Here is a 22,826-nt window from a genome sequence, read left to right on the forward strand (position 1 = left end):
TTTATGTAACACATGTATCACTAGCCACTTTAACTATGCCACTTTGTTTACATACTCATCTCATATGTATATACTGTACTCGATACCATCTACTGTATCTTGCCTATGCCGCTCTGTACCATCACTCATTCATATATCTTTATGTACATATTCTTTATCCCCTTACACTTGTGTCTATAAGGTAGTAGTTTTGGAATTGTTAGCTAGATTACTTGTTGGTTATTACTGCATTGTCGGAACTAGAAGCACAAGCATTTCGCTACACTCGCATTAACATCTGCTAACCATGTGTATGTGACAAATAAAATGTGATTTGATTTGAGCTTGAGGGCCATTACTCAGTGTTGGTCATTAAACCCACAGCTTGAGGGCCATTACTCAGTGTTGGTTATTAAACCCACAGCTTGAGGGCCATTTCTCAGTGTTGGTCATTAAACCCATAGCTTGAGGGCCATTACTCAGTGTTGGTCATTAAACCCACAGCTTGAGGGCCATTACTCCGTGTTGGTCATTAAACCCATAGCTTTAGAACCCCTCCCATTGTCTCCTCAGTGTCTCATTAGAACCCGCCCATTGGCTCCATAGTGTCTCATTAGAACCCTCCCATTGCCTCCTCAGTGTCTCATTAGAACCCCTCCCATTGGCTCCATAGTGTCTCATTAGAACCCTCCCATTGCCTCCTCAGTGTCTCTTTAGAACCCCTCCCATTGGCTCCATAGTGTCTCATTAGAACCCTCCCATTGCCTCCTCAGTGTCTCATTAGAACCCCTCCCATTGCCTCCTCAGTGTCTCTTTAGAACCCCTCCCATTGGCTCCATAGTGTCTCATTAGAACCCTCCCATTGGCTCCATAGTGTCTCATTAGAACCCTCCCATTGCCTCCTCAGTGTCTCTTTAGAACCCCTCCCATTGGCTCCATAGTGTCTCATTAGAACCCTCCCATTGCCTCCTCAGTGTCTCATTTGAACCCCTCCCATTGGCTCCTCAGTGTCTCATTAGAACCCCTCCCATTGGCTCCTCAGTGTCTCATTAGAACCCCTCCCATTGGCTCCTCAGTGTCTCATTAGAACCCCTCCCATTGGCTCCTCAGTGTCTCATTAGAACCCTCCCATTTCCTCCTCAGTATCTCATTAGAACCCTCCCATTGGCTCCTCAGTGTCTCATTAGAACCCTCCCATTTCCTCCTCAGTGTCTCATTAGAACCCCTCCCATTGGCTCTTCAGTGTCTCATTAGAACCCTCCCATTGGCTCCTCAGTGTCTCATTAGAACCCTCCCATTTCCTCCTCAGTATCTCGTTAGAACCCTCCCATTGGCTCCTCAGTGTCTCATTAGAACCCTCCCATTGCCTCCTCAGTGTCTCATTAGAACCCTCCCATTTCCTCCTCAGTGTCTCATTAGAACCCCTCCCATTGGCTCTTCAGTGTCTCATTAGAACCCCTCCCATTGGCTCCTCAGTGTCTCATTAGAACCCCTCCCATTTCCTCCTCAGTATCTCATTAGAACCCTCCCATTTCCTCCTCAGTGTCTCGTTAGAATCCCTCCCATTGGCTCCTCAGTGTCTCGTTAGAACCCTCCCATTTCCTCCTCAGTATCTCATTAGAACCCTCCCATTGGTCCTCGGTGTCTCATTAGAACCCTCCCATTGGCTCCTTAGTATCTCATTAGAACCCTCCCATTGGTCCTCGGTGGAATGCATGATATTGACAGCCAGGACCTCAGAAACCTTACATTACGCTCATGCATACCGAGAGTGAAACAGACTATTGTTGACATAACCACTCCTTATCAGTGAGACTGGAGACGTGTGAGAGAAGCTCTGGGGTTTAATTAACATATTGTATAGATCCTGAACCCAGCCACACCTCCCACTGGGGTAAAACAATAGTCATGTCAACATGTCAATCAGGAGAGACTGAAAACAATGGGTACCCCAATGCACCACAGCAGGAGTCGTACATGTGGTTAGCACACACACCTGGGTTTGTGGTCTGATATATTCAGGATGAGGATTTAGGGGGGGGGGAACAGGTATTCTAGACAGAGTTTTGTCCTAAATACACCAGGCTACGGACTCATTTTGAGGTTCAAATCACAGTTTTCACCGCCACAGAAATACACTGAAGCAGGCCCAGTTTTGGGTTCAGACAGGTGTGGTTAATGTTTTAGATTATGTTCTCCTACTGACTACTTCCCCTGGTGGTTGCAAGAGGAAAGAGCAGGCTGAAGGTGTACAGTGGGGGGGGAAAAAAATACAACTAAAACCACAGAACAATGAGCCATATATTTTGCCAGAAGTTTCAATGTGAAGCATCTGGTTGGCGTTTCCACTCACTACCAAATATGGTTATGAGAGGAAGTCCAGTGGTCAGCAGTGGGAGAAGATGGAACGAAATGAATTTATGCCAACATTCTGCTAATTTTCTCATCTATGAAACATTTGAACTCCATACAGTTTTCTGTTTCCAAAACTAGAATCAATATCAAACAGAGTGGACTGCGTTTTGTAGACTTTAACCTTTGCCAACGTTTTTGTTGTTGTTGAATGTTGTTGTTTAGGAATGCAAAAGAGAACTTGTTACACATGCTTGTTACACATGCGCAACTTGTTACACATGCGCACTTCATCAAGTAGGCGTTCCCTAACGGAAACATGCAAATGACTGCTTGAACGCACCAATAGAATCTCAATGGCTCTTGCTTGGCTCTGCCCACCTCCTTGCTTGTTCTGCCCCACTATGATTAATTTTGCTCCCATTTGGAACGATAAGCTTTTGTCTATCTTGGGTTAGTTATAAAAAAAACATTAGCTAAAACAGCTACTGCACGCATACTGCGAATGTCTTTATGACTCAAAAGTACAGCATCTGCACATTTACCAGACTGACACCCTCATCAGCGGGGAAGGAAATTAACACCAGCCGAATGCTGGTAGAGTTTGGCATTGACTGATAGAATGTATATTATCACCAGCCACGTTGGCGGGTTGCCACTCAGTTCAATCCAAAACCCACATGCAAAACAACGTATTTGTGTGTTATAACATTACATGCTTTTTAAAATGTATTATCGTCATTATTTTCGGGAAGAAAATGTGGGCATCCACCAGCCACCCTGCTCATGAGTTACTGTCTGTGTCTTGAACCTGAAGACAGGAACCAGTGAATGCTGCTTCCTCCTGTTATAGATATACAACAATGCGTGAACTTGTTTTACCTCAAAGACCAATGGCTGTGTTGCATTTGCTAATACCAGAAATTTGAGAGCAGCAAATAGCGGTCAAATCAAGGAATATTCTTTGGTAGAATTGAAGAAGAAAACAAAACAAAAAAAACAATACGTGTATTGATCAAAGAGGTCTTGATTAATAAGATCTCGCGTTGATAGGATCAGATGACGCAAACCAACGAGAGAATCTGCGAGATCTGTGTTTTAAGGGGGTTCAACCGCACATGACCACATGTTCATTCCCTTCTGCGTAGCTACGCTAGAGTGTGTTCCGGAGCCTCGGCACACATTTTATTATCAAAAAAAAAACACAAAAAAAATATATAAAATAAATAAACACAAGGGAAGATTATTTTTTTGTAAGAAAAAGAAAAACTCGGTGAAGCAGGACTAACAAGTAACCCGTCGAAAATAGGACGAGATTTCGGAAGAGAAGGTCATTTTGTTCCATTTGATAACATTGTTGGAAAGGCGTGGGGTGATTTCATATCAATAGTTAACCGAGACATTTTATTATTATTTTTTATTAGCTAGAAGCTAACGTAGCAGGGTTTTTTTTGTTGTCGATATCGCATCTGTTATTATTGTAACGTTAACTAGTCGTAGTTTAAGACATATTGTAGCTACTAGTAACTTTTGTTTTCTCCAGAAGGTAACGTTAGCTCGCTAGACACCAGGTAGCAGAATTAGCCAGCCGGCCCGCATTGCTTTTTTTTGGGGCCTAAGTGCGAAGTAGTTAACGTCCAAAACATTTTTTTTATTTTATTTTTTAGCAAGCAACATATCTTCGGTGTCACAAGACACCATTTCACAGACGTTAACCTGACAACGTAACGTGTTTATTACCCTCCCGTATTATTTAAAAAACCAAAAACCCCGATCCGGTAGACATGAATCCAAGCGCCCCCAGTTACCCGATGGCCTCCCTCTACGTGGGCGACCTGCACCAGGATATCACCGAGGCCATGCTGTACGAGAAGTTCAGCCCCGCCGGGCCTATCCTCTCCATTCGAGTCTGCAGGGACATGATCACTCGTCGATCCCTCGGATATGCCTACGTTAACTTCCAACAACCAGCCGATGGTAACTATTGATTATTTTATTTAAAAAATAATAATAATACATCGTATTTAATCGTCATGGTAATAGAATCACCAGTAAAAAAAAATATAACATGACGTGGCTCACACGTTCACGTTGCACCAAAAAATGTCAATCCGGTATGATGAATAACATTAGGACTAGTACATAATCACGCATCATTTGATTAACATGGTTTCAGTTCAGCAAGCTATGTAGGCCAACGAGTCTTTCACTGTCCTAATTTGCTGTAGTGTTAGGTTCAATAATTAAATTGGGAGTATCGGCCGCAGATGGTCTACAATGGAGCGGTTTCCTTCAACCGCATTCTAATGGTACGGCTCCCGATATGTGTTTCTAGCTGAACGTGCCCTGGACACCATGAACTTCGACGTCATCAAAGGGAGACCTCTGCGTATCATGTGGTCTCAGCGTGACCCTTCACTGAGGAAGAGTGGGGTGGGCAACATCTTCATCAAGAACCTGGACAAGTCCATTGACAACAAGGCCCTCTATGACACCTTCTCGGCGTTCGGAAACATCCTCTCTTGCAAGGTAGAATGAGAGAGACGCTTTCTGGCTGTGTGTGGCTGCCATGTGCTGTGTTGTTCGTGTGTGTGTTGAATTTTGAGTCTGTTGTTTTGCTAGGCATGATGTTTTTAAAAACCACTGCCTCTCCAATGTCCTCCTTTCTCCAAGGTGGTTTGTGATGAGAATGGCTCAAAAGGATATGGCTTTGTGCATTTTGAGACCCAGGAGGCGGCTGAAAGAGCCATTGAGAAAATGAACGGCATGCTGCTCAATGACAGAAAAGTGTAAGTGTGATCAGTCCCCGTGAACTTAGAGACGTAATCAATAATAGATGGGGGGGGGCTAGTCAGCTGTCCACAGAGTTAAAATGCAACTATTACTCAAACCGTACAGAAATGTAACTTAGTTGTAAAACTGGTTTTCAATTTCGACTGGATTCAAAAGAATGGTTTGATTTTAAAGCAGGGTTTTGTTTTCGTGTGAGTTCTAACTTTAATCTTACTAACTCAAGGTTTTTGTTGTTGTTTCAAGTGTCAACTAATATAGAACTGTTGCTCTGTAGCGCTGTGCTTCTCTACTCACAGCCTTATCAAACTCAAATCCTCTTCCCTGGGGGGTTTAATCAAAATGGTGGTAACAAACACTACCAAGCTCACGCCCCCCCCCCCCCCCCACTACAGAACAGGTAGCCCTGTCAACACACTATTCAACTCACAGTATTATTTTATTAACGTACAATAGGTTCGTCGGACGCTTCAAATCCCGTAAAGAGCGCGAGGCTGAGCTCGGAGCCAGAGCCAGAGAGTTCACCAACGTGTACATCAAGAACTTCGGAGAGGACATGGACGACGAGAAGCTGAGGGAGCTGTTCGGGAAATATGGTAAGTGTCTTCCACGTGTCGTTGTTCCACACCCCGGGGGGGGGGGGTGTTCATTAGGAAGCAAACGGCACCAAGCGAGGAGGGAGGGACCTACCTGATTAATGTCCCAATAACTAAATGTTTTGTCACGGCACTATAATGGAATCTAGCCCAGATTGTCGATTTGTTCCTCGTGTAGTTAATTGTCGGTTCCGTAGAGTTAGAATTTGATGCCGTTTTTTTGTGTTGGGCTCTACTGTTCCAGGACCGGCCCTGAGCATCAGGGTGATGACGGACGACAGCGGGAAGTCCCGGGGGTTCGGCTTCGTCAGCTTTGAGAGGCACGAGGATGCTCAGAGGGTGAGTTGTACCGTACATTTCTTGATTATCGCTTATCTGGCGGTTGAATAGAGCTACGTGTCCTGTAAAAGACGGGGATTTTTGACCCCAACGGGACCGCCTGTTTCCGTTACATTCTCAGGCTGTAGACGAGATGAACGGGAAGGATTTTAACGGTCGTCAGGTCTACGTGGGCCGAGCCCAGAAGAAGGGAGAGCGCCAGACGGAGTTGAAACGCAAGTTCGAACAGATGAAGCAGGACCGCATGACCCGCTACCAGGGGGTCAACCTGTACGTCAAGAATCTGGACGATGGCCTCGACGACGAGCGTCTGAGGAAGGAGTTCTCTCCTTTCGGTACCATCACCAGCGCCAAGGTAACCTTCCCACAACCATCCTACAACCTTCCTACAACCTTCCTACAACCTTCCCACAACCTTCCTACAACCTTCCTACACCTTCCTACAACCTTCCCACAACCTTCTACACATTCCTACACCCTTCTACACCTTCCTACAACCTTCCCACACCCTTCTACACCCTTCTACACCCTTCCTACACCCTTCTACACCTTCCCCACACCCTTCCCACAACCTTCTACCCCTTCCTACAACCTTCTACACCCTTCTACACCTTCCTACACCTTCCCACAACCTTCCTAAGTCAACATCACCCTCTGATTGAGCCATTACGGTAGTGTGGTGGTACGCCTGTTGCCTGTCTCTATATAGCGGTGTGGTCTATAGGCCCCTGTCTCCTATATAGCGGTGTGGTCTATAGGCCCCTGTCTCTATATAGCGGTGTGGTCTATAGGCCCCTGTCTCTATATAGCGGTGTGGTCTATAGGCCCCTGTCTCCTATATAGCGGTGTGGTCTATAGGCCCCTGTCTCCTATATAGCGGTGTGGTCTATAGGCCCCTGTCTCCTATATAGCGGTGTGGTCTATAGGCCCCTGTCTCTATATAGCGGTGTGGTCTATAGGCCCCTGTCTCTATAATACGGTGTGGTCTATAGGCCCCTGTCTCTATATAGCGGTGTGGTCTATAGGCCCCTGTCTCTATATAGCGGTGTGGTCTATAGACCCCTGTCTCTATATAGCGGTGTGGTCTATAGGCCCCTGTCTCTATATAGCGGTGTGGTCTATAGGCCCCTGTCTCCTATATAGCGGTGTGGTCTATAGGCCCCTGTCTCCTATATAGCGGTGTGGTCTATAGGCCCCTGTCTCTATATAGCGGTGTGGTCTATAGGCCCCTGTCTCTATAATACGGTGTGGTCTATAGGCCCCTGTCTCTATATAGCGGTGTGGTCTATAGGCCCCTGTCTCTATATAGCGGTGTGGTCTATAGGCCCCTGTCTCCTATATAGCGGTGTGGTCTATAGGCCCCTGTCTCTATATAGCGGTGTGGTCTATAGACCCCTGTCTCTATATAGCGGTGTGGTCTATAGGCCCCTGTCTCTATATAGCGGTGTGGTCTATAGACCCCTGTCTCCAATATAGCGGTGTGGTCTATAGGCCCCTGTCTCTATATAGCGGTGTGGTCTATAGACCCCTGTCTCTATATAGCGGTGTGGTCTATAGGCCCCTGTCTCTATATAGCGGTGTGGTCTATAGGCCCCTGTCTCCTATATAGCGGTGTGGTCTATAGGCCCCTGTCTCTATATAGCGGTGTGGTCTATAGGCCCCTGTCTCTATATAGCGGTGTGGTCTATAGGCCCCTGTCTCCTATATAGCGGTGTGGTCTATAGGCCCCTGTCTCTATATAGCGGTGTGGTCTATAGGCCCCTGTCTCTATATAGCGCTGTGGTCTATAGGCCCCTGTCTCCTATATAGCGGTGTGGTCTATAGGCCCCTGTCTCTATATAGCGGTGTGGTCTATAGGCCCCTGTCTCCTATATAGCGGTGTGGTCTATAGGCCCCTGTCTCTATATAGCGGTGTGGTCTATAGGCCCCTGTCTCTATATAGCGGTGTGGTCTATAGGCCCCTGTCTCCTATATAGCGGTGTGGTCTATAGACCCCTGTCTCTATATAGCGGTGTGGTCTATAGGCCCCTGTCTCCTATATAGCGGTGTGGTCTATAGACCCCTGTCTCTATATAGCGGTGTGGTCTATAGACCCCTGTCTCTATATAGCGGTGTGGTCTATAGGCCCCTGTCTCTATATAGCGGTGTGGTCTATAGGCCCCTGTCTCTATATAGCGGTGTGGTCTATAGGCCCCTGTCTCTATATAGCGGTGTGGTCTATAGGCCCCTGTCTCCTATATAGCGGTGTGGTCTATAGGCCCCTGTCTCTATATAGCGGTGTGGTCTATAGGCCCCTGTCTCCTATATAGCGGTGTGGTCTATAGGCCCCTGTCTTTCTGGTTCAGAAACCCCTTTTATTTCATGTGCCTCTCTCTAGGTGATGATGGAAGGTGGTCGCAGCAAGGGCTTCGGCTTCGTGTGCTTCTCCTCCCCGGAGGAGGCCACCAAGGCCGTGACGGAGATGAACGGGCGCATCGTGGCCACCAAGCCGCTGTACGTGGCGCTGGCCCAGAGGAAAGAGGAGCGCCAGGCTCACCTCACCAACCAGTACATGCAGAGGATGGCCACCGTCCGGCCCGTACCCAACCCAGTCCTCAACCCCTACCAGCCTGCCCCTCCCTCCGGGTACTTCATGGCTGCCATCCCCCAGACTCAGAACCGCGCTGCCTACTACTCCACCAATCAGCTGGCTCAGCTGAGACCAGGCCCACGCTGGGCCACCCAGGGTGTCAGACCACAACGTAATGATCTACATTGTTTTTTATTTTAGTCAACAGTTTCACTCCAGACTAGAACCCAACAGCTCCATCCAGGAAGTGGTTTGATGTTTTAATTGTCCGTTCTGCTTCCAGACTTCCAGAACATGCCCAACGCCATGCGTCCGTCCGCCCCCAGGCCGCAGGCCTTCGGTGCCATGAGGCCCTCGTCCTCCCAGGTGCCACGTATGATGGCCGGCCAGAGAATGGGTGAGTTTACCTGGTTAACCCAGAGAATGGGTGAGTTTACCTGGTTAACCCAGAGAATGGGTGAGTTTACCTGGTTAACCCAGAGAATGGGTGAGTTTACCTGGTTAACCCAGAGAATGGGTGAGTTTACCTGGTTAACCCAGAGAATGGGTGAGTTTACCTGGTTATCCCAGAGAATGGGTGAGTTTACCTGGTTAACCCAGAGAATGGGTGAGTTTACCTGGTTAACCCAGAGAATGGGTGAGTTTACCTGGTTAACCCAGAGAATGGGTGAGTTTACCTGGTTAACCCAGAGAATGGGTGAGTTTACCTGGTTAACCCAGAGAATGGGTGAGTTTACCTGGTTAACCCAGAGAATGGGTGAGTTTACCTGGTTAACCCAGAGAAGGGGTGAGTTTACCTGGTTAACCCAGAGAAGGGGTGAGTTTACCTGGTTAACCCAGAGAAGGGGTGAGTTTACCTGGTTAACCCAGAGAAGGGGTGAGTTTACCTGGTTAACCCAGAGAAGGGGTGAGTTTACCTGGTTAACCCAGAGAAGGGGTGAGTTTACCTGGTTATCCCAGAGAATGGGTGAGTTTACCTGGTTATCCCAGAGAATGGGTGAGTTTACCTGGTTAACCCAGAGAATGGGTGAGTTTACCTGGTTATCCCAGAGAATGGGTGAGTTTACCTGGTTAACCCAGAGAATGGGTGAGTTTACCTGGTTATCCCAGAGAATGGGTGAGTTTACCTGGTTAACCCAGAGAATGGGTGAGTTTACCTGGTTATCCCAGAGAATGGTTGTTTTTTCTCGGTTAACCCAGAGAATGGGTGAGTTTACCTGGTTATCCCAGCCCTGTATATACCGTTATGGTTTTCACAACCACCTTTCAGCTACTATTTACTCGATTTATACCGTCGGTTGAAGGATTTAAGCCTTGAGACATGGGGTGTGTGTGTGTGTGTGTGTGTCATTCAGAGGGTGAACGGGCAAGACAAAATATTTAAGTGCCTTTGAACAGGGGTATGGTAGTAGGTGCCAGGCGCCCCGGTTTGAACAGGGGTATGGTAGTAGGTGCCAGGCGCCCCGGTTTGAACAGGGGTATGGTAGTAGGTGCCAGGCGCCCCGGTTTGAACAGGGGTATGGTAGTAGGTGCCAGGCGCCCCGGTTTGAACAGGGGTATGGTAGTAGGTGCCAGGCGCCCCGGTTTGAACAGGGGTATGGTAGTAGGTGCCAGGCGCCCCGGTTTGTGTTTGTCAAGAACTGCAACGCTGCTGGGTTTTTAATGCTCAACAGTTTCCCCTGTGTGTATCAAGAATGGTCCACCACCCAAAGGACATCCAGCCAACTTGACACAACTGTGGGAAGTGTTGGAGTCAACGTGGGCCAGCATCCCTGTGGAACGCTTTGTAGAGTCCATGTCCCGGCGAATTGAGGCTGTTCTGAGGGCAGAAGGGGGGGGGGTACAACTCAATATTACGGTGTTCTTAATGTTTAGTACGCTCACCATGTCTCGAAGTATATGACTGTCTCTTGGATTTTGACCAATGTCCTCTTCCTCCTCTCCCCTCCTCTCTCTCCCCTCTCTCTCCTGTCCTCTCCCCTCCTCTTCCTCCTCTCCCTCTCCAGCCACCCAGGCCCTGGGCCAGCGTCCTGCCGGTACGGCGGCTGCTGCAGCCCCGGTGAGGATGCCTCAGTACAAGTATGCAGCGGGCGTGAGGAACCCCCAGCAGCACATGGCCAGCCAGCCCCAGGTGCCCATGCAGCAGCCGGCTGTCCACGTCCAGGGACAGGAGCCTCTGACGGCCTCCATGCTGGCGGCTGCTCCTCCTCAGGAACAGAAGCAGATGTTGGGTGAGTCTCTTTTTACTGACCTTCCCGTCTCCTTCAGTTAAAGGTGCTTTCTCTGCATTGCAAGGTCAGGAAAATGTCCGTAATATATCTGTAGTAATAGTGGAATGATAGAGTTTCATAATGTTGCTTAACCGGGCGGCGTTGTGGATTGGCTGATTTTCACCGGTTGATTTCTCCCGGCCAGTTCCCGGTTGCTAAAATTCAAATATTTAGGTTAACTTCGGTTTTATGTGGTAAAATAATCGGTCATTGTGTAGAGAATCATTGTTCCGTCTAAAACCGCTGTGAAATATCTTTTCAATAATAAAATATTGTCTTTTCAGTTATTTGAAGCTGGTGCACAAAAATACTAAAGTAAAACACACAAAACAACAACTTAAGAACAGGAAGTATAGAAATAGCGACATAAGAGATCATATCTACCTCTTCTTAGACTTGCTTTCGATGAGAATGCCAGATCTATAACGCCCGTTTCTATGTGAATCTGGTCTGGTCGCCCAAAGAGTTACACACCGTTTGCTGCTTCTTCTTTTCTAAACGACGATCAGCGTTTTTATGTGCTCTTTGTCAATGATGTATTCTATAAAAATGTCTGAACTTATGAATTTCAGTGATTCTTATTTATTTTTTTAACTGAGACAAAGAGCCCAACCTTAACCACTGAAGAAGTAGCATCTGTTGGCCCTGCTGAGCCTTTTTCTGGGTCCTTTACTGATGCTGAATTCTCCTCTCTCTCCCCCCTCCTCATTCTCCAGGCGAGCGTCTGTTCCCTCTCATCCAAAACATGCACCCCAGCCTGGCTGGAAAGATCACCGGCATGCTGTTGGAGATAGACAACTCCGAGTTGCTCCACATGCTGGAGTCTCCCGAGTCTCTCCGCTCCAAGGTGGACGAGGCTGTTGCTGTGCTGCAGGCTCACCAGGCCAAGGAGTCCGCCCAGAAGCCCACCAACCCCGCCGGAGTCCCCAGCTAAGAACCGGTAAGAACTATATTTAGACTGTACATTTTATTATTTCATCTGTTTTCTTTTTAAAAGTGTTACATCGATGTTGGCACGCTACTAATGTTAACGTTTGTTTGTTTGTTTGTTTGTTTCAGAGACGGTAATCCTTTTAACTTTGCTTCACCGAAGAAAATGGTAGAAAAAATTTAAACATGGAAAAAAACCCTGAAAACTCTGAAAACATTGCAAAAAATGAATAAAGTTATTTCTTTACAAAAAATGAATACAACATCATCTGCCGGGTCTAGAGAAGATTTAAGCTAGTCCTTGTTATTAAAAGTTACAAAAGTGGACAAAAACAACAACAAAAAAATAGCAAAAACGATCTTAATTATTGAAAAATGTTTGACAAAATGTGACCATAAAATAAAAGACATTCCATTGTTTTATTTCCTCTTCCAGTATCAGTCCTCAGAATATCAGCTGTTGTGTTCAGAGATCAGATAGCTGAGTGCTTTGTCATTTGGATTGAAAACTGCTAAATAAAGATATCAAACACTTTAAAATGGCCGTCTGTTCCTTTGAGCCGGTGCACGAAGGTTCATCCTGACCTCTTTGTAGATGGCGTTCACATTATAGTCAGTCCAAAAGGCACAACTATTACCATGATGAGCAATAGTTCCCCCCCCACCCCCCACACTTTTTAGTGCACTGTAGTTGCTAATGGAAACGCTGACCTGTACTTTTGAGATGATGGTTACTGCAGAGCACTATAGCGTGGAGTAGCAGGAGCTGTGGTCTGCCACTAGGTGGCGCTGTAGTTTACAGTAATAATGGAGGTGGCTCGTGAATGTGTGATGTGCAGCTCCAGCTGATCACTAGTTGTCTTTACAGCCTCCCAAATATGGTCTCTCTTTGTAAACTAATGAGAGTTTTCTTCTGAGGTGACCAGCAATGTTAAAGGCAGATGTGTGACTGGTCAGCCAGTGATCTGACATCTGTGACCCTCCACTCCAGTACTCAATGACTGGTCAGACAGTGATCTGACATCTGTGACCCTCCAGTACTCTGAATGACTGGTCAGCCAGTGATCTAACATCTGTGACCCTCCAGTACTCTGAATGACTGGTCAGCCAGTGATCTAACATCTGTGACCCTCCAGTACTCTGAATGACTGGTCAGCCAGTGATCTAACATCTGTGACCCTCCAGTACTCTGAATGACTGGTCAGCCAGTGATCTAACATCTGTGACCCTCCAGTACTCTGAATGACTGGTCAGCCAGTGATCTAACATCTGTGACCCTCCACTCCAGTACTCTGAATGACTGGTCAACCAGTGATCTGACATCTGTGACTATATCACTAGACACCAATATCACTAGACAACTAGCCAACAGCTAGACACCAATATCACTAGACAACTAGCCTACAGCTAGACGCCAATATCACTAGACAACTAGCCAACAGCTAGACGCCAATATCACTAGACAACTAGCCTACAGCTAGACGCCAATATCACTAGACAACTAGCCTACAGCTAGACGCCAATATCACTAGACACCAATATCACTAGACAACTAGCCAACAGCTAGACACCAATATCACTAGACAACTAGCCTACAGCTAGACGCCAATATCACTAGACAACTAGCCTACAGCTAGACACCAATATCACTAGACAACTAGCCTACAGATGGACATCAATATCACTAGACAACTAGCCAACAGCTAGACACCAATATCACTAGACAACTAGCCTACAGCTAGACGCCAATATCACTAGACAACTAGCCTACAGCTAGACACCAATATCACTAGACAACTAGCCAACAGATGGACATCAATATCACTAGACACCAATATCACTAGACAACTAGCCTACAGCTAGACACCAATATCACTAGACACCTAGCCTACAGCTAGACACCAATATCACTAGCCAACAGCTAGACACCAATATCACTAGACAACTAGCCAACAGCTAGACGCCAATATCACTAGACAACTAGCCAACAGATGGACATCAATATCACTAGACACCAATATCACTAGACAACTAGCCTACAGCTAGACACCAATATCACTAGACAACTAGCCTACAGCTAGACACCAATATCACTAGCCAACAGCTAGACACCAATATCACTAGACAACTAGCCTACAGCTAGACACCAATATCACTAGACAACTAGCCAACAGCTAGACGCCAATATCACTAGACAACTAGCCTACAGCTAGACGCCAATATCACTAGACAACTAGCCTACAGCTAGACGCCAATATCACTAGACAACTAGCCAACAGATGGACATCAATATCACTAGACAACTAGCCTACAGCTAGACACCAATATCACTAGACAACTAGCCTACAGCTAGACGCCAATATCACTAGACAACTAGCCTACAGCTAGACGCCAATATCACTAGACAACTAGCCAACAGATGGACATCAATATCACTAGACAACTAGCCTACAGCTAGACACCAATATCACTAGACAACTAGCCTACAGCTAGACGCCAATATCACTAGACAACTAGCCTACAGCTAGACGCCAATATCACTAGACAACTAGCCAACAGATGGACACCAATATCACTAGACAACTAGCCTACAGCTAGACGCCAATATCACTAGACACCAATATCACTAGACAACTAGCCTACAGCTAAACACCAATATCACTAGACAACTAGCCTACAGCTAGACGCCAATATCACTAGACAACTAGCCTACAGCTAGACGCCAATATCACTAGACAACTAGCCAACAGATGGACATCAATATCACTAGACAACTAGCCAACAGATGGACACCAATATCACTAGACAACTAGCCTACAGCTAGACGCCAATATCACTAGACACCAATATCACTAGACAACTAGCCTACAGCTAAACACCAATATCACTAGACAACTAGCCTACAGCTAGACACCAATATCACTAGACAACTAGCCTACAGCTAGACACCAATATCACTAGCCAACAGCTAGACACCAATATCACTAGACAACTAGCCAACAGCTAGACGCCAATATCACTAGACAACTAGCCAACAGATGGACATCAATATCACTAGACACCAATATCACTAGACAACTAGCCTACAGCTAGACACCAATATCACTAGACAACTAGCCAACAGCTAGACGCCAATATCACTAGACAACTAGCCTACAGCTAGACGCCAATATCACTAGACAACTAGCCTACAGCTAGACGCCAATATCACTAGACAACTAGCCTACAGCTAGACGCCAATATCACTAGACACCAATATCACTAGACAACTAGCCAACAGCTAGACACCAATATCACTAGACAACTAGCCTACAGCTAGACGCCAATATCACTAGACAACTAGCCTACAGCTAGACACCAATATCACTAGACAACTAGCCTACAGATGGACATCAATATCACTAGACAACTAGCCAACAGCTAGACACCAATATCACTAGACAACTAGCCTACAGCTAGACGCCAATATCACTAGACAACTAGCCTACAGCTAGACACCAATATCACTAGACAACTAGCCAACAGATGGACATCAATATCACTAGACACCAATATCACTAGACAACTAGCCTACAGCTAGACACCAATATCACTAGACACCTAGCCTACAGCTAGACACCAATATCACTAGCCAACAGCTAGACACCAATATCACTAGACAACTAGCCAACAGCTAGACGCCAATATCACTAGACAACTAGCCAACAGATGGACATCAATATCACTAGACACCAATATCACTAGACAACTAGCCTACAGCTAGACACCAATATCACTAGACAACTAGCCTACAGCTAGACACCAATATCACTAGCCAACAGCTAGACACCAATATCACTAGACAACTAGCCTACAGCTAGACACCAATATCACTAGACAACTAGCCAACAGCTAGACGCCAATATCACTAGACAACTAGCCTACAGCTAGACGCCAATATCACTAGACAACTAGCCTACAGCTAGACGCCAATATCACTAGACAACTAGCCAACAGATGGACATCAATATCACTAGACAACTAGCCTACAGCTAGACACCAATATCACTAGACAACTAGCCTACAGCTAGACGCCAATATCACTAGACAACTAGCCTACAGCTAGACGCCAATATCACTAGACAACTAGCCAACAGATGGACATCAATATCACTAGACAACTAGCCTACAGCTAGACACCAATATCACTAGACAACTAGCCTACAGCTAGACGCCAATATCACTAGACAACTAGCCTACAGCTAGACGCCAATATCACTAGACAACTAGCCAACAGATGGACACCAATATCACTAGACAACTAGCCTACAGCTAGACGCCAATATCACTAGACACCAATATCACTAGACAACTAGCCTACAGCTAAACACCAATATCACTAGACAACTAGCCTACAGCTAGACGCCAATATCACTAGACAACTAGCCTACAGCTAGACGCCAATATCACTAGACAACTAGCCAACAGATGGACATCAATATCACTAGACAACTAGCCAACAGATGGACACCAATATCACTAGACAACTAGCCTACAGCTAGACGCCAATATCACTAGACACCAATATCACTAGACAACTAGCCTACAGCTAAACACCAATATCACTAGACAACTAGCCTACAGCTAGACACCAATATCACTAGACAACTAGCCTACAGCTAGACACCAATATCACTAGCCAACAGCTAGACACCAATATCACTAGACAACTAGCCAACAGCTAGACGCCAATATCACTAGACAACTAGCCAACAGATGGACATCAATATCACTAGACACCAATATCACTAGACAACTAGCCTACAGCTAGACACCAATATCACTAGACAACTAGCCAACAGCTAGACGCCAATATCACTAGACAACTAGCCTACAGCTAGACGCCAATATCACTAGACAACTAGCCTACAGCTAGACGCCAATATCACTAGACAACTAGCCTACAGCTAGACGCCAATATCACTAGACAACTAGCCAACAGATGGACATCAATATCACTAGACAACTAGCCTACAGCTAGACACCAATATCACTAGACAACTAGCCTACAGCTAGACGCCAATATCACTAGACAACTAGCCAACAGATGGACACCAATATCACTAGACAACTAGCCAACAGCTAGACACCAATATCACTAGCCTACAGCTAGACGCCAATATCACTAGACAACTAGCCTACAGCTAGACGCCAATATCACTAGACAACTAGCCTACAGCTAGACGCCAATATCACTAGACAACTAGCCTACAGCTAGACACCAATATCACTAGCCAACTAGCCAACAGCTAGACACCAATATCACTAGACAACTAGCCAACAGATGGACATCAATATCACTAGACAACTAGCCTACAGCTAGACGCCAATATCACTAGACACCAATATCACTAGACAACTAGCCAACAGCTAGACACCAATATCACTAGACAACTAGCCAACAGATGGACATCAATATCACTAGACAACTAGCCTACAGCTAGACACCAATATCACTAGAAACTAGCCAACAGATGGACATCAATATCACTAGACAACTAGCCTACAGCTAGACGCCAATATCACTAGACACCAATAACACTAGACAACTAGCCTACAGCTAAACACCAATATCACTAGACAACTAGCCTACAGCTAGACGCCAATATCACTAGACAACTAGCCAACAGATGGACATCAATATCACTAGACAACTAGCCTACAGCTAGACGCCAATATCACTAGACAACTAGCCTACAGCTAAACACCAATATCACTAGACAACTAGCCAACAGCTAGACGCCAATATCACTAGACAACTAGCCAACAGATGGACATCAATATCACTAGACAACTAGCCTACAGCTAGACGCCAATATCACTAGACACCAATATCACTAGACAACTAGCCTACAGCTAGACACCAATATCACTAGACAACTAGCCTACAGCTAGACACCAATATCACTAGCCAACAGCTAGACACCAATATCACTAGACAACTAGCCAACAGCTAGACGCCAATATCACTAGACAACTAGCCAACAGATGGACATCAATATCACTAGACACCAATATCACTAGACAACTAGCCTACAGCTAGACACCAATATCACTAGACAACTAGCCAACAGCTAGAAGCCAATATCACTAGACAACTAGCCTACAGCTAGACGCCAATATCACTAGACAACTAGCCTACAGCTAGACGCCAATATCACTAGACAACTAGCCAACAGATGGACATCAATATCACTAGACAACTAGCCTACAGCTAGACACCAATATCACTAGACAACTAGCCTACAGCTAGACACCAATATCACTAGCCAACAGCTAGACACCAATATCACTAGACAACTAGCCAACAGCTAGACGCCAATATCACTAGACAACTAGCCAACAGATGGACATCAATATCACTAGACACCAATATCACTAGACAACTAGCCTACAGCTAGACACCAATATCACTAGACAACTAGCCAACAGCTAGACGCCAATATCACTAGACAACTAGCCTACAGCTAGACGCCAATATCACTAGACAACTAGCCTACAGCTAGACGCCAATATCACTAGACAACTAGCCTACAGCTAGACGCCAATATCACTAGACAACTAGCCAACAGATGGACATCAATATCACTAGACAACTAGCCAACAGATGGACACCAATATCACTAGACAACTAGCCTACAGCTAGACGCCAATATCACTAGACAACTAGCCTACAGCTAGACGCCAATATCACTAGACACCAATATCACTAGACAACTAGCCTACAGCTAGACGCCAATATCACTAGACACCAATATCACTAGACAACTAGCCTACAGCTAGACGCCAATATCACTAGACAACTAGCCTACAGCTAAACGCCAATATCACTAGACACCAATATCACTAGACAACTAGCCTACAGCTAGACACCAATATCACTAGACAACTAGCCTACAGCTAGACACCAATATCACTAGCCAACAGCTAGACACCAATATCACTAGACAACTAGCCTACAGCTAGACGCCAATATCACTAGACAACTAGCCTACAGCTAGACGCCAATATCACTAGACAACTAGCCAACAGATGGACATCAATATCACTAGACAACTAGCCAACAGCTAGACGCCAATATCACTAGACAACTAGCCTACAGCTAGACGCCAATATCACTAGACAACTAGCCTACAGCTAGACGCCAATATCACTAGACAACTAGCCTACAGCTAGACGCCAATATCACTAGCCAACTAGCCAACAGCTAGACACCAATATCACTAGCCAACAGCTAGACACCAATATCACTAGACAACTAGCCAACAGCTAGACGCCAATATCACTAGACAACTAGCCTACAGCTAGACACCAATATCACTAGACAACTAGCCAACAGCTAGACGCCAATATCACTAGACAACTAGCCTACAGCTAGACACCAATATCACTAGACAACTAGCCAACAGCTAGACGCCAATATCACTAGACAACTAGCCTACAGCTAGACGCCAATATCACTAGACAACTAGCCTACAGCTAGACGCCAATATCACTAGACAACTAGCCAACAGCTAGACGCCAATATCACTAGACAACTAGCCAACAGATGGACATCAATATCACTAGACAACTAGCCAACAGCTAGACACCAATATCACTAGACAACTAGCCTACAGCTAGACACCAATATCACTAGCCAACAGCTAGACACCAATATCACTAGACAACTAGCCAACAGCTAGACATCAATATCACTAGACAACTAGCCTACAGCTAGACGCCAATATCACTAGACAACTAGCCTACAGCTAGACGCCAATATCACTAGACAACTAGCCTACAGCTAGACGCCAATATCACTAGACAACTAGCCTACAGCTAGACGCCAATATCACTAGACAACTAGCCAACAGCTAGACGCCAATATCACTAGACAACTAGCCAACAGCTAGACGCCAATATCACTAGACAACTAGCCAACAGATGGACATCAATATCACTAGACAACTAGCCTACAGCTAGACACCAATATCACTAGACACCAATATCACTAGACAACTAGCCTACAGCTAGACATCAATATCACTAGACAACTAGCCTACAGCTAGACACCAATATCACTAGACAACTAGCCAACAGCTAGACACCAATATCACTAGCCAACAGCTAGACTCCAGGATAGATTTTGACTCTTCAAACATACCAGAGTCGTTAAATGCGATCTCTGACTCTGTTTCTGGTACGCAAGCTATTTTAATTAGTTCCCCGCATCCAGTGCAGGCGGGAGGGATTGTTAATTGCGCTACCGAACTGCCCCTAATCAAAACGAAACAAAACGGCCTAAACCCAGCCGCCAGAAAACACAGAAAATTTAACTTTTTTCAATGTGTCAATCACTCTCGAGTCATCTGGGACCCACGAGCTAAGCCCAAGGGACTATTAGGGGGGCACTTGAACATTCGTAGTGTCATTCCAAAAAGTGATCAAATTCAACATCTACTCACAGACTCCAACCTTGACTTTCTCTGCCTCTCAGAGACACGGCTCCATAAACACTCTCCATATGCTGCTTTGATTGTGCCTGGCTACAATGTTTTCAGGAGAGACAGGATTGAAGGAAGAGGAGGGGGTGTGATGATTTACATTAAAGAACATATCCGATGCAAACAAATTGAGTGGTCATGTGATAATGAACTAGAAGGTATCGGAATGTCTCCCCAAATGTCTTTTACCCTCATTGGAATGTATAGGCCACCTTCCACCAAAAGTGTGTTTTTTGATCAGTTTAATACCATGCTTAGGGAATGTGATTTTGGGAAAGAGGTCATCTTAATGGGAGATTTTAACATTAATTATGAAGACAAGTGTTGTAGGAAAACCCTCAAACGAATCACTAATACCTTTGACCTTACACAGCTAGTTAAAGGGCCAACCAGGGTGACTTGTTGCTCTAAAACACAGATTGATTTGGTGTTCAGTAATAAACCAGAGAGAGTGACTAAATCATTCAATATGGTTACTGGGCTGTCTGATCATAATCTGACACTTATAGCCAGAAAGCTGTCTAAGAGCAGGTTTAACCTCTCTACTGTTAGAAAGCCGGATCAACTCAGAATACCTAAGAGTGAATTAAACTATTTTGAAAAAGCAATTAAGGGAATAAACTGGAATGATCTCTTGTCCTATACAGACGTGGAAGCTGATAGTCAGGTTTTTCTATCCACAATCCAGACTACAATAAATGGCTTCCTAAAGAAAATCAAATCCAAACCTGGCCAAGAGAGCACTCTTCCTTGGCTAAATGGAGAAATCTGGAAATTGATGAAACAACGAGATTATGCTCTAAAAATAGCCCTAAAATCTAAATTAGAGCATGACAGACGTAGGTTTACCATGTTGAGAAATACGGTGATGAAAGAAATTAGACAGGCCAAGGCAAACTTCTTTATTAACATAATTGGTGAAGCAAAGGGAAATTCTAAACTGATCTGGGAGAATCTAAAAAAGTTAACAGGGAAAGACCATAGTAACACTGCAAAAAGACTAGAAATCATGGTGAATAACAATCTAACACAGGATGCAGTCGAAATAGCAATAGCCTTCAATTCCTACTTTATTGACTCTGTCAGGGCACTGACACAGAACCCCTCCACTTGTTTCCTGGGCCCAGTGCTAGTGAATGACACTCAACCTGTCTTCATCATAAGGGAGGTTTCTGAGTCAAAGGTGAACAAGGTGATTAGCTCACTAAAGAACTCTAAAGCCAAAGATGTGTTTGGGCTGGACTCTACCTTTCTTAAAAACTACAAAGAGTCACTCATTGGCCCCATTACTAAGGTCACCAACACATCTATTGGTCTCGGTGTGTTTCCAAGGGTATGGAAGTCGGCCATAATAACGACCATCTTTAAATCAGGCGACCCTGCTGACGTGAGTAACTACAGGCCCATTAGTATACTACCTGTGGTGTCAAAGGTTGTTGAAAAGTGTGTAGCAGAACAACTGATTGCCCACCTCAACAACAGCCCCTTCACATTACACTCCATGCAGTTTGGCTTCAGAGCGAAACACTCCACAGAAACGGCCAACTGCTTTCTTCTGGAAAATGTGAAGTCCAAGATGGACAAAGGGGGTGTTGTGGGGGCTGTGTTTCTGGACCTAAGGAAGGCTTTTGATACTGTTAACCATGAGATTCTCATCACAAAATTGTCCAAGTTCAACTTTTCCCCTGATGCCTTGAGATGGATGAAATCATACCTTGAAGGCAGAACTCAGTGTGTCAGAGTGAGCAATGAGCTGTCGCCCACTCGTAGCTATGATGTGGGCGTGCCCCAAGGGTCAATACTGGGGCCCCTCCTGTTCAGCCTGTACATTAATGATCTGCCTTCTGTCTGTACTGGGTCTGAAGTTAAAATGTATGCAGATGATACAGTGATATATGTGCATGCAAAGAGCAAACAACAAGCTGCACAAGAACTCACTACTGTAACGGTCCAGGTTACAAAGTGGCTCAGTGACTCGTGTTTGCATCTCAATGTGAAAAAAACTGTTTGCATGTTCTTCACAAAGAGGGCAACAGATGCTACTGAGCCAGATGTCTATGTGTCAGGGGAGAAGCTCCAGGTGGTATCCGACTTTAAGTACCTTGGCATCATACTTGATTCCAACCTCTCTTTTAAAAAGCATGTGAAAAAGGTAATTCAAATGACCAAATTCAACCTAGCTAATTTCCGATTTATACGAAATTGTTTGACTACAGAGGTAGCAAAACTGTACTTCGAAACTATGATACTCCCCCACTTAACATACTGCTTGACTAGTTGGGCCCAATCTTGCTGTACAACATTAAAACCTATTCAGTCTGTCTACAAACAGGCTCTCAAAGTGCTTGATAGGAAGCCCAATAGCCATCATCATTGTCACATTCTTAGAAAGCATGAGCTCTTGAGTTGGGAAAATCTTGTGCAATACACCGACGCATGTCTTGTATTCAAGATCCTTAATGGCCTGGCTCCCCCT

The 22,826-nt window shown here is 45.3% G+C and overlaps 1 protein-coding gene and 1 non-coding gene across 2 annotated transcripts; both read left to right on the plus strand.

Annotated features, from left to right (window-relative positions):
- Positions 1-3,313: 3,313 nt before the first annotated feature.
- LOC110515783 (polyadenylate-binding protein 1A) lies at positions 3,314-12,365 on the plus strand. The gene is made up of 11 exons (XM_036938245.2): positions 3,314-4,308; positions 4,667-4,860; positions 5,005-5,120; positions 5,578-5,717; positions 5,962-6,056; positions 6,178-6,411; positions 8,434-8,797; positions 8,909-9,022; positions 10,632-10,856; positions 11,612-11,835; positions 11,955-12,365. The coding sequence occupies exons 1-10, from the start codon at positions 4,116-4,118 to the stop codon at positions 11,827-11,829; spliced, it is 1,893 nt and encodes a 630-aa protein (XP_036794140.1). The 5' UTR covers positions 3,314-4,115; the 3' UTR covers positions 11,830-11,835; positions 11,955-12,365.
- Positions 11,418-11,501, plus strand: LOC118944179 (small nucleolar RNA SNORD72). Its single transcript, XR_005039490.2, has one exon. It is a non-coding gene; the product is annotated as a small nucleolar RNA SNORD72 (small nucleolar RNA).
- Positions 12,366-22,826: the final 10,461 nt, after the last annotated feature.

Source organism: Oncorhynchus mykiss, unplaced genomic scaffold, assembly GCF_057628025.1.
Source record: "Oncorhynchus mykiss isolate SJ-2025 unplaced genomic scaffold, ASM5762802v1 scaffold93, whole genome shotgun sequence".
NCBI lineage: Eukaryota > Metazoa > Chordata > Actinopteri > Salmoniformes > Salmonidae > Oncorhynchus > Oncorhynchus mykiss.

Bases quoted from the DNA above. Each gene is read 5' to 3' on its own strand.
- LOC110515783 (XM_036938245.2), top strand. From the start codon at position 4,116: ATGAATCCAAGCGCCCCCAGTTACCCGATGGCCTCCCTCTACGTGGGC. The intron at 8,798-8,908 runs GTAATGATCTAC...TTCTGCTTCCAG, and splicing joins CCAGGGTGTCAGACCACAAC to ACTTCCAGAACATGCCCAAC. The intron at 9,023-10,631 runs GTGAGTTTACCT...CTCCCTCTCCAG, and splicing joins GATGGCCGGCCAGAGAATGG to CCACCCAGGCCCTGGGCCAG.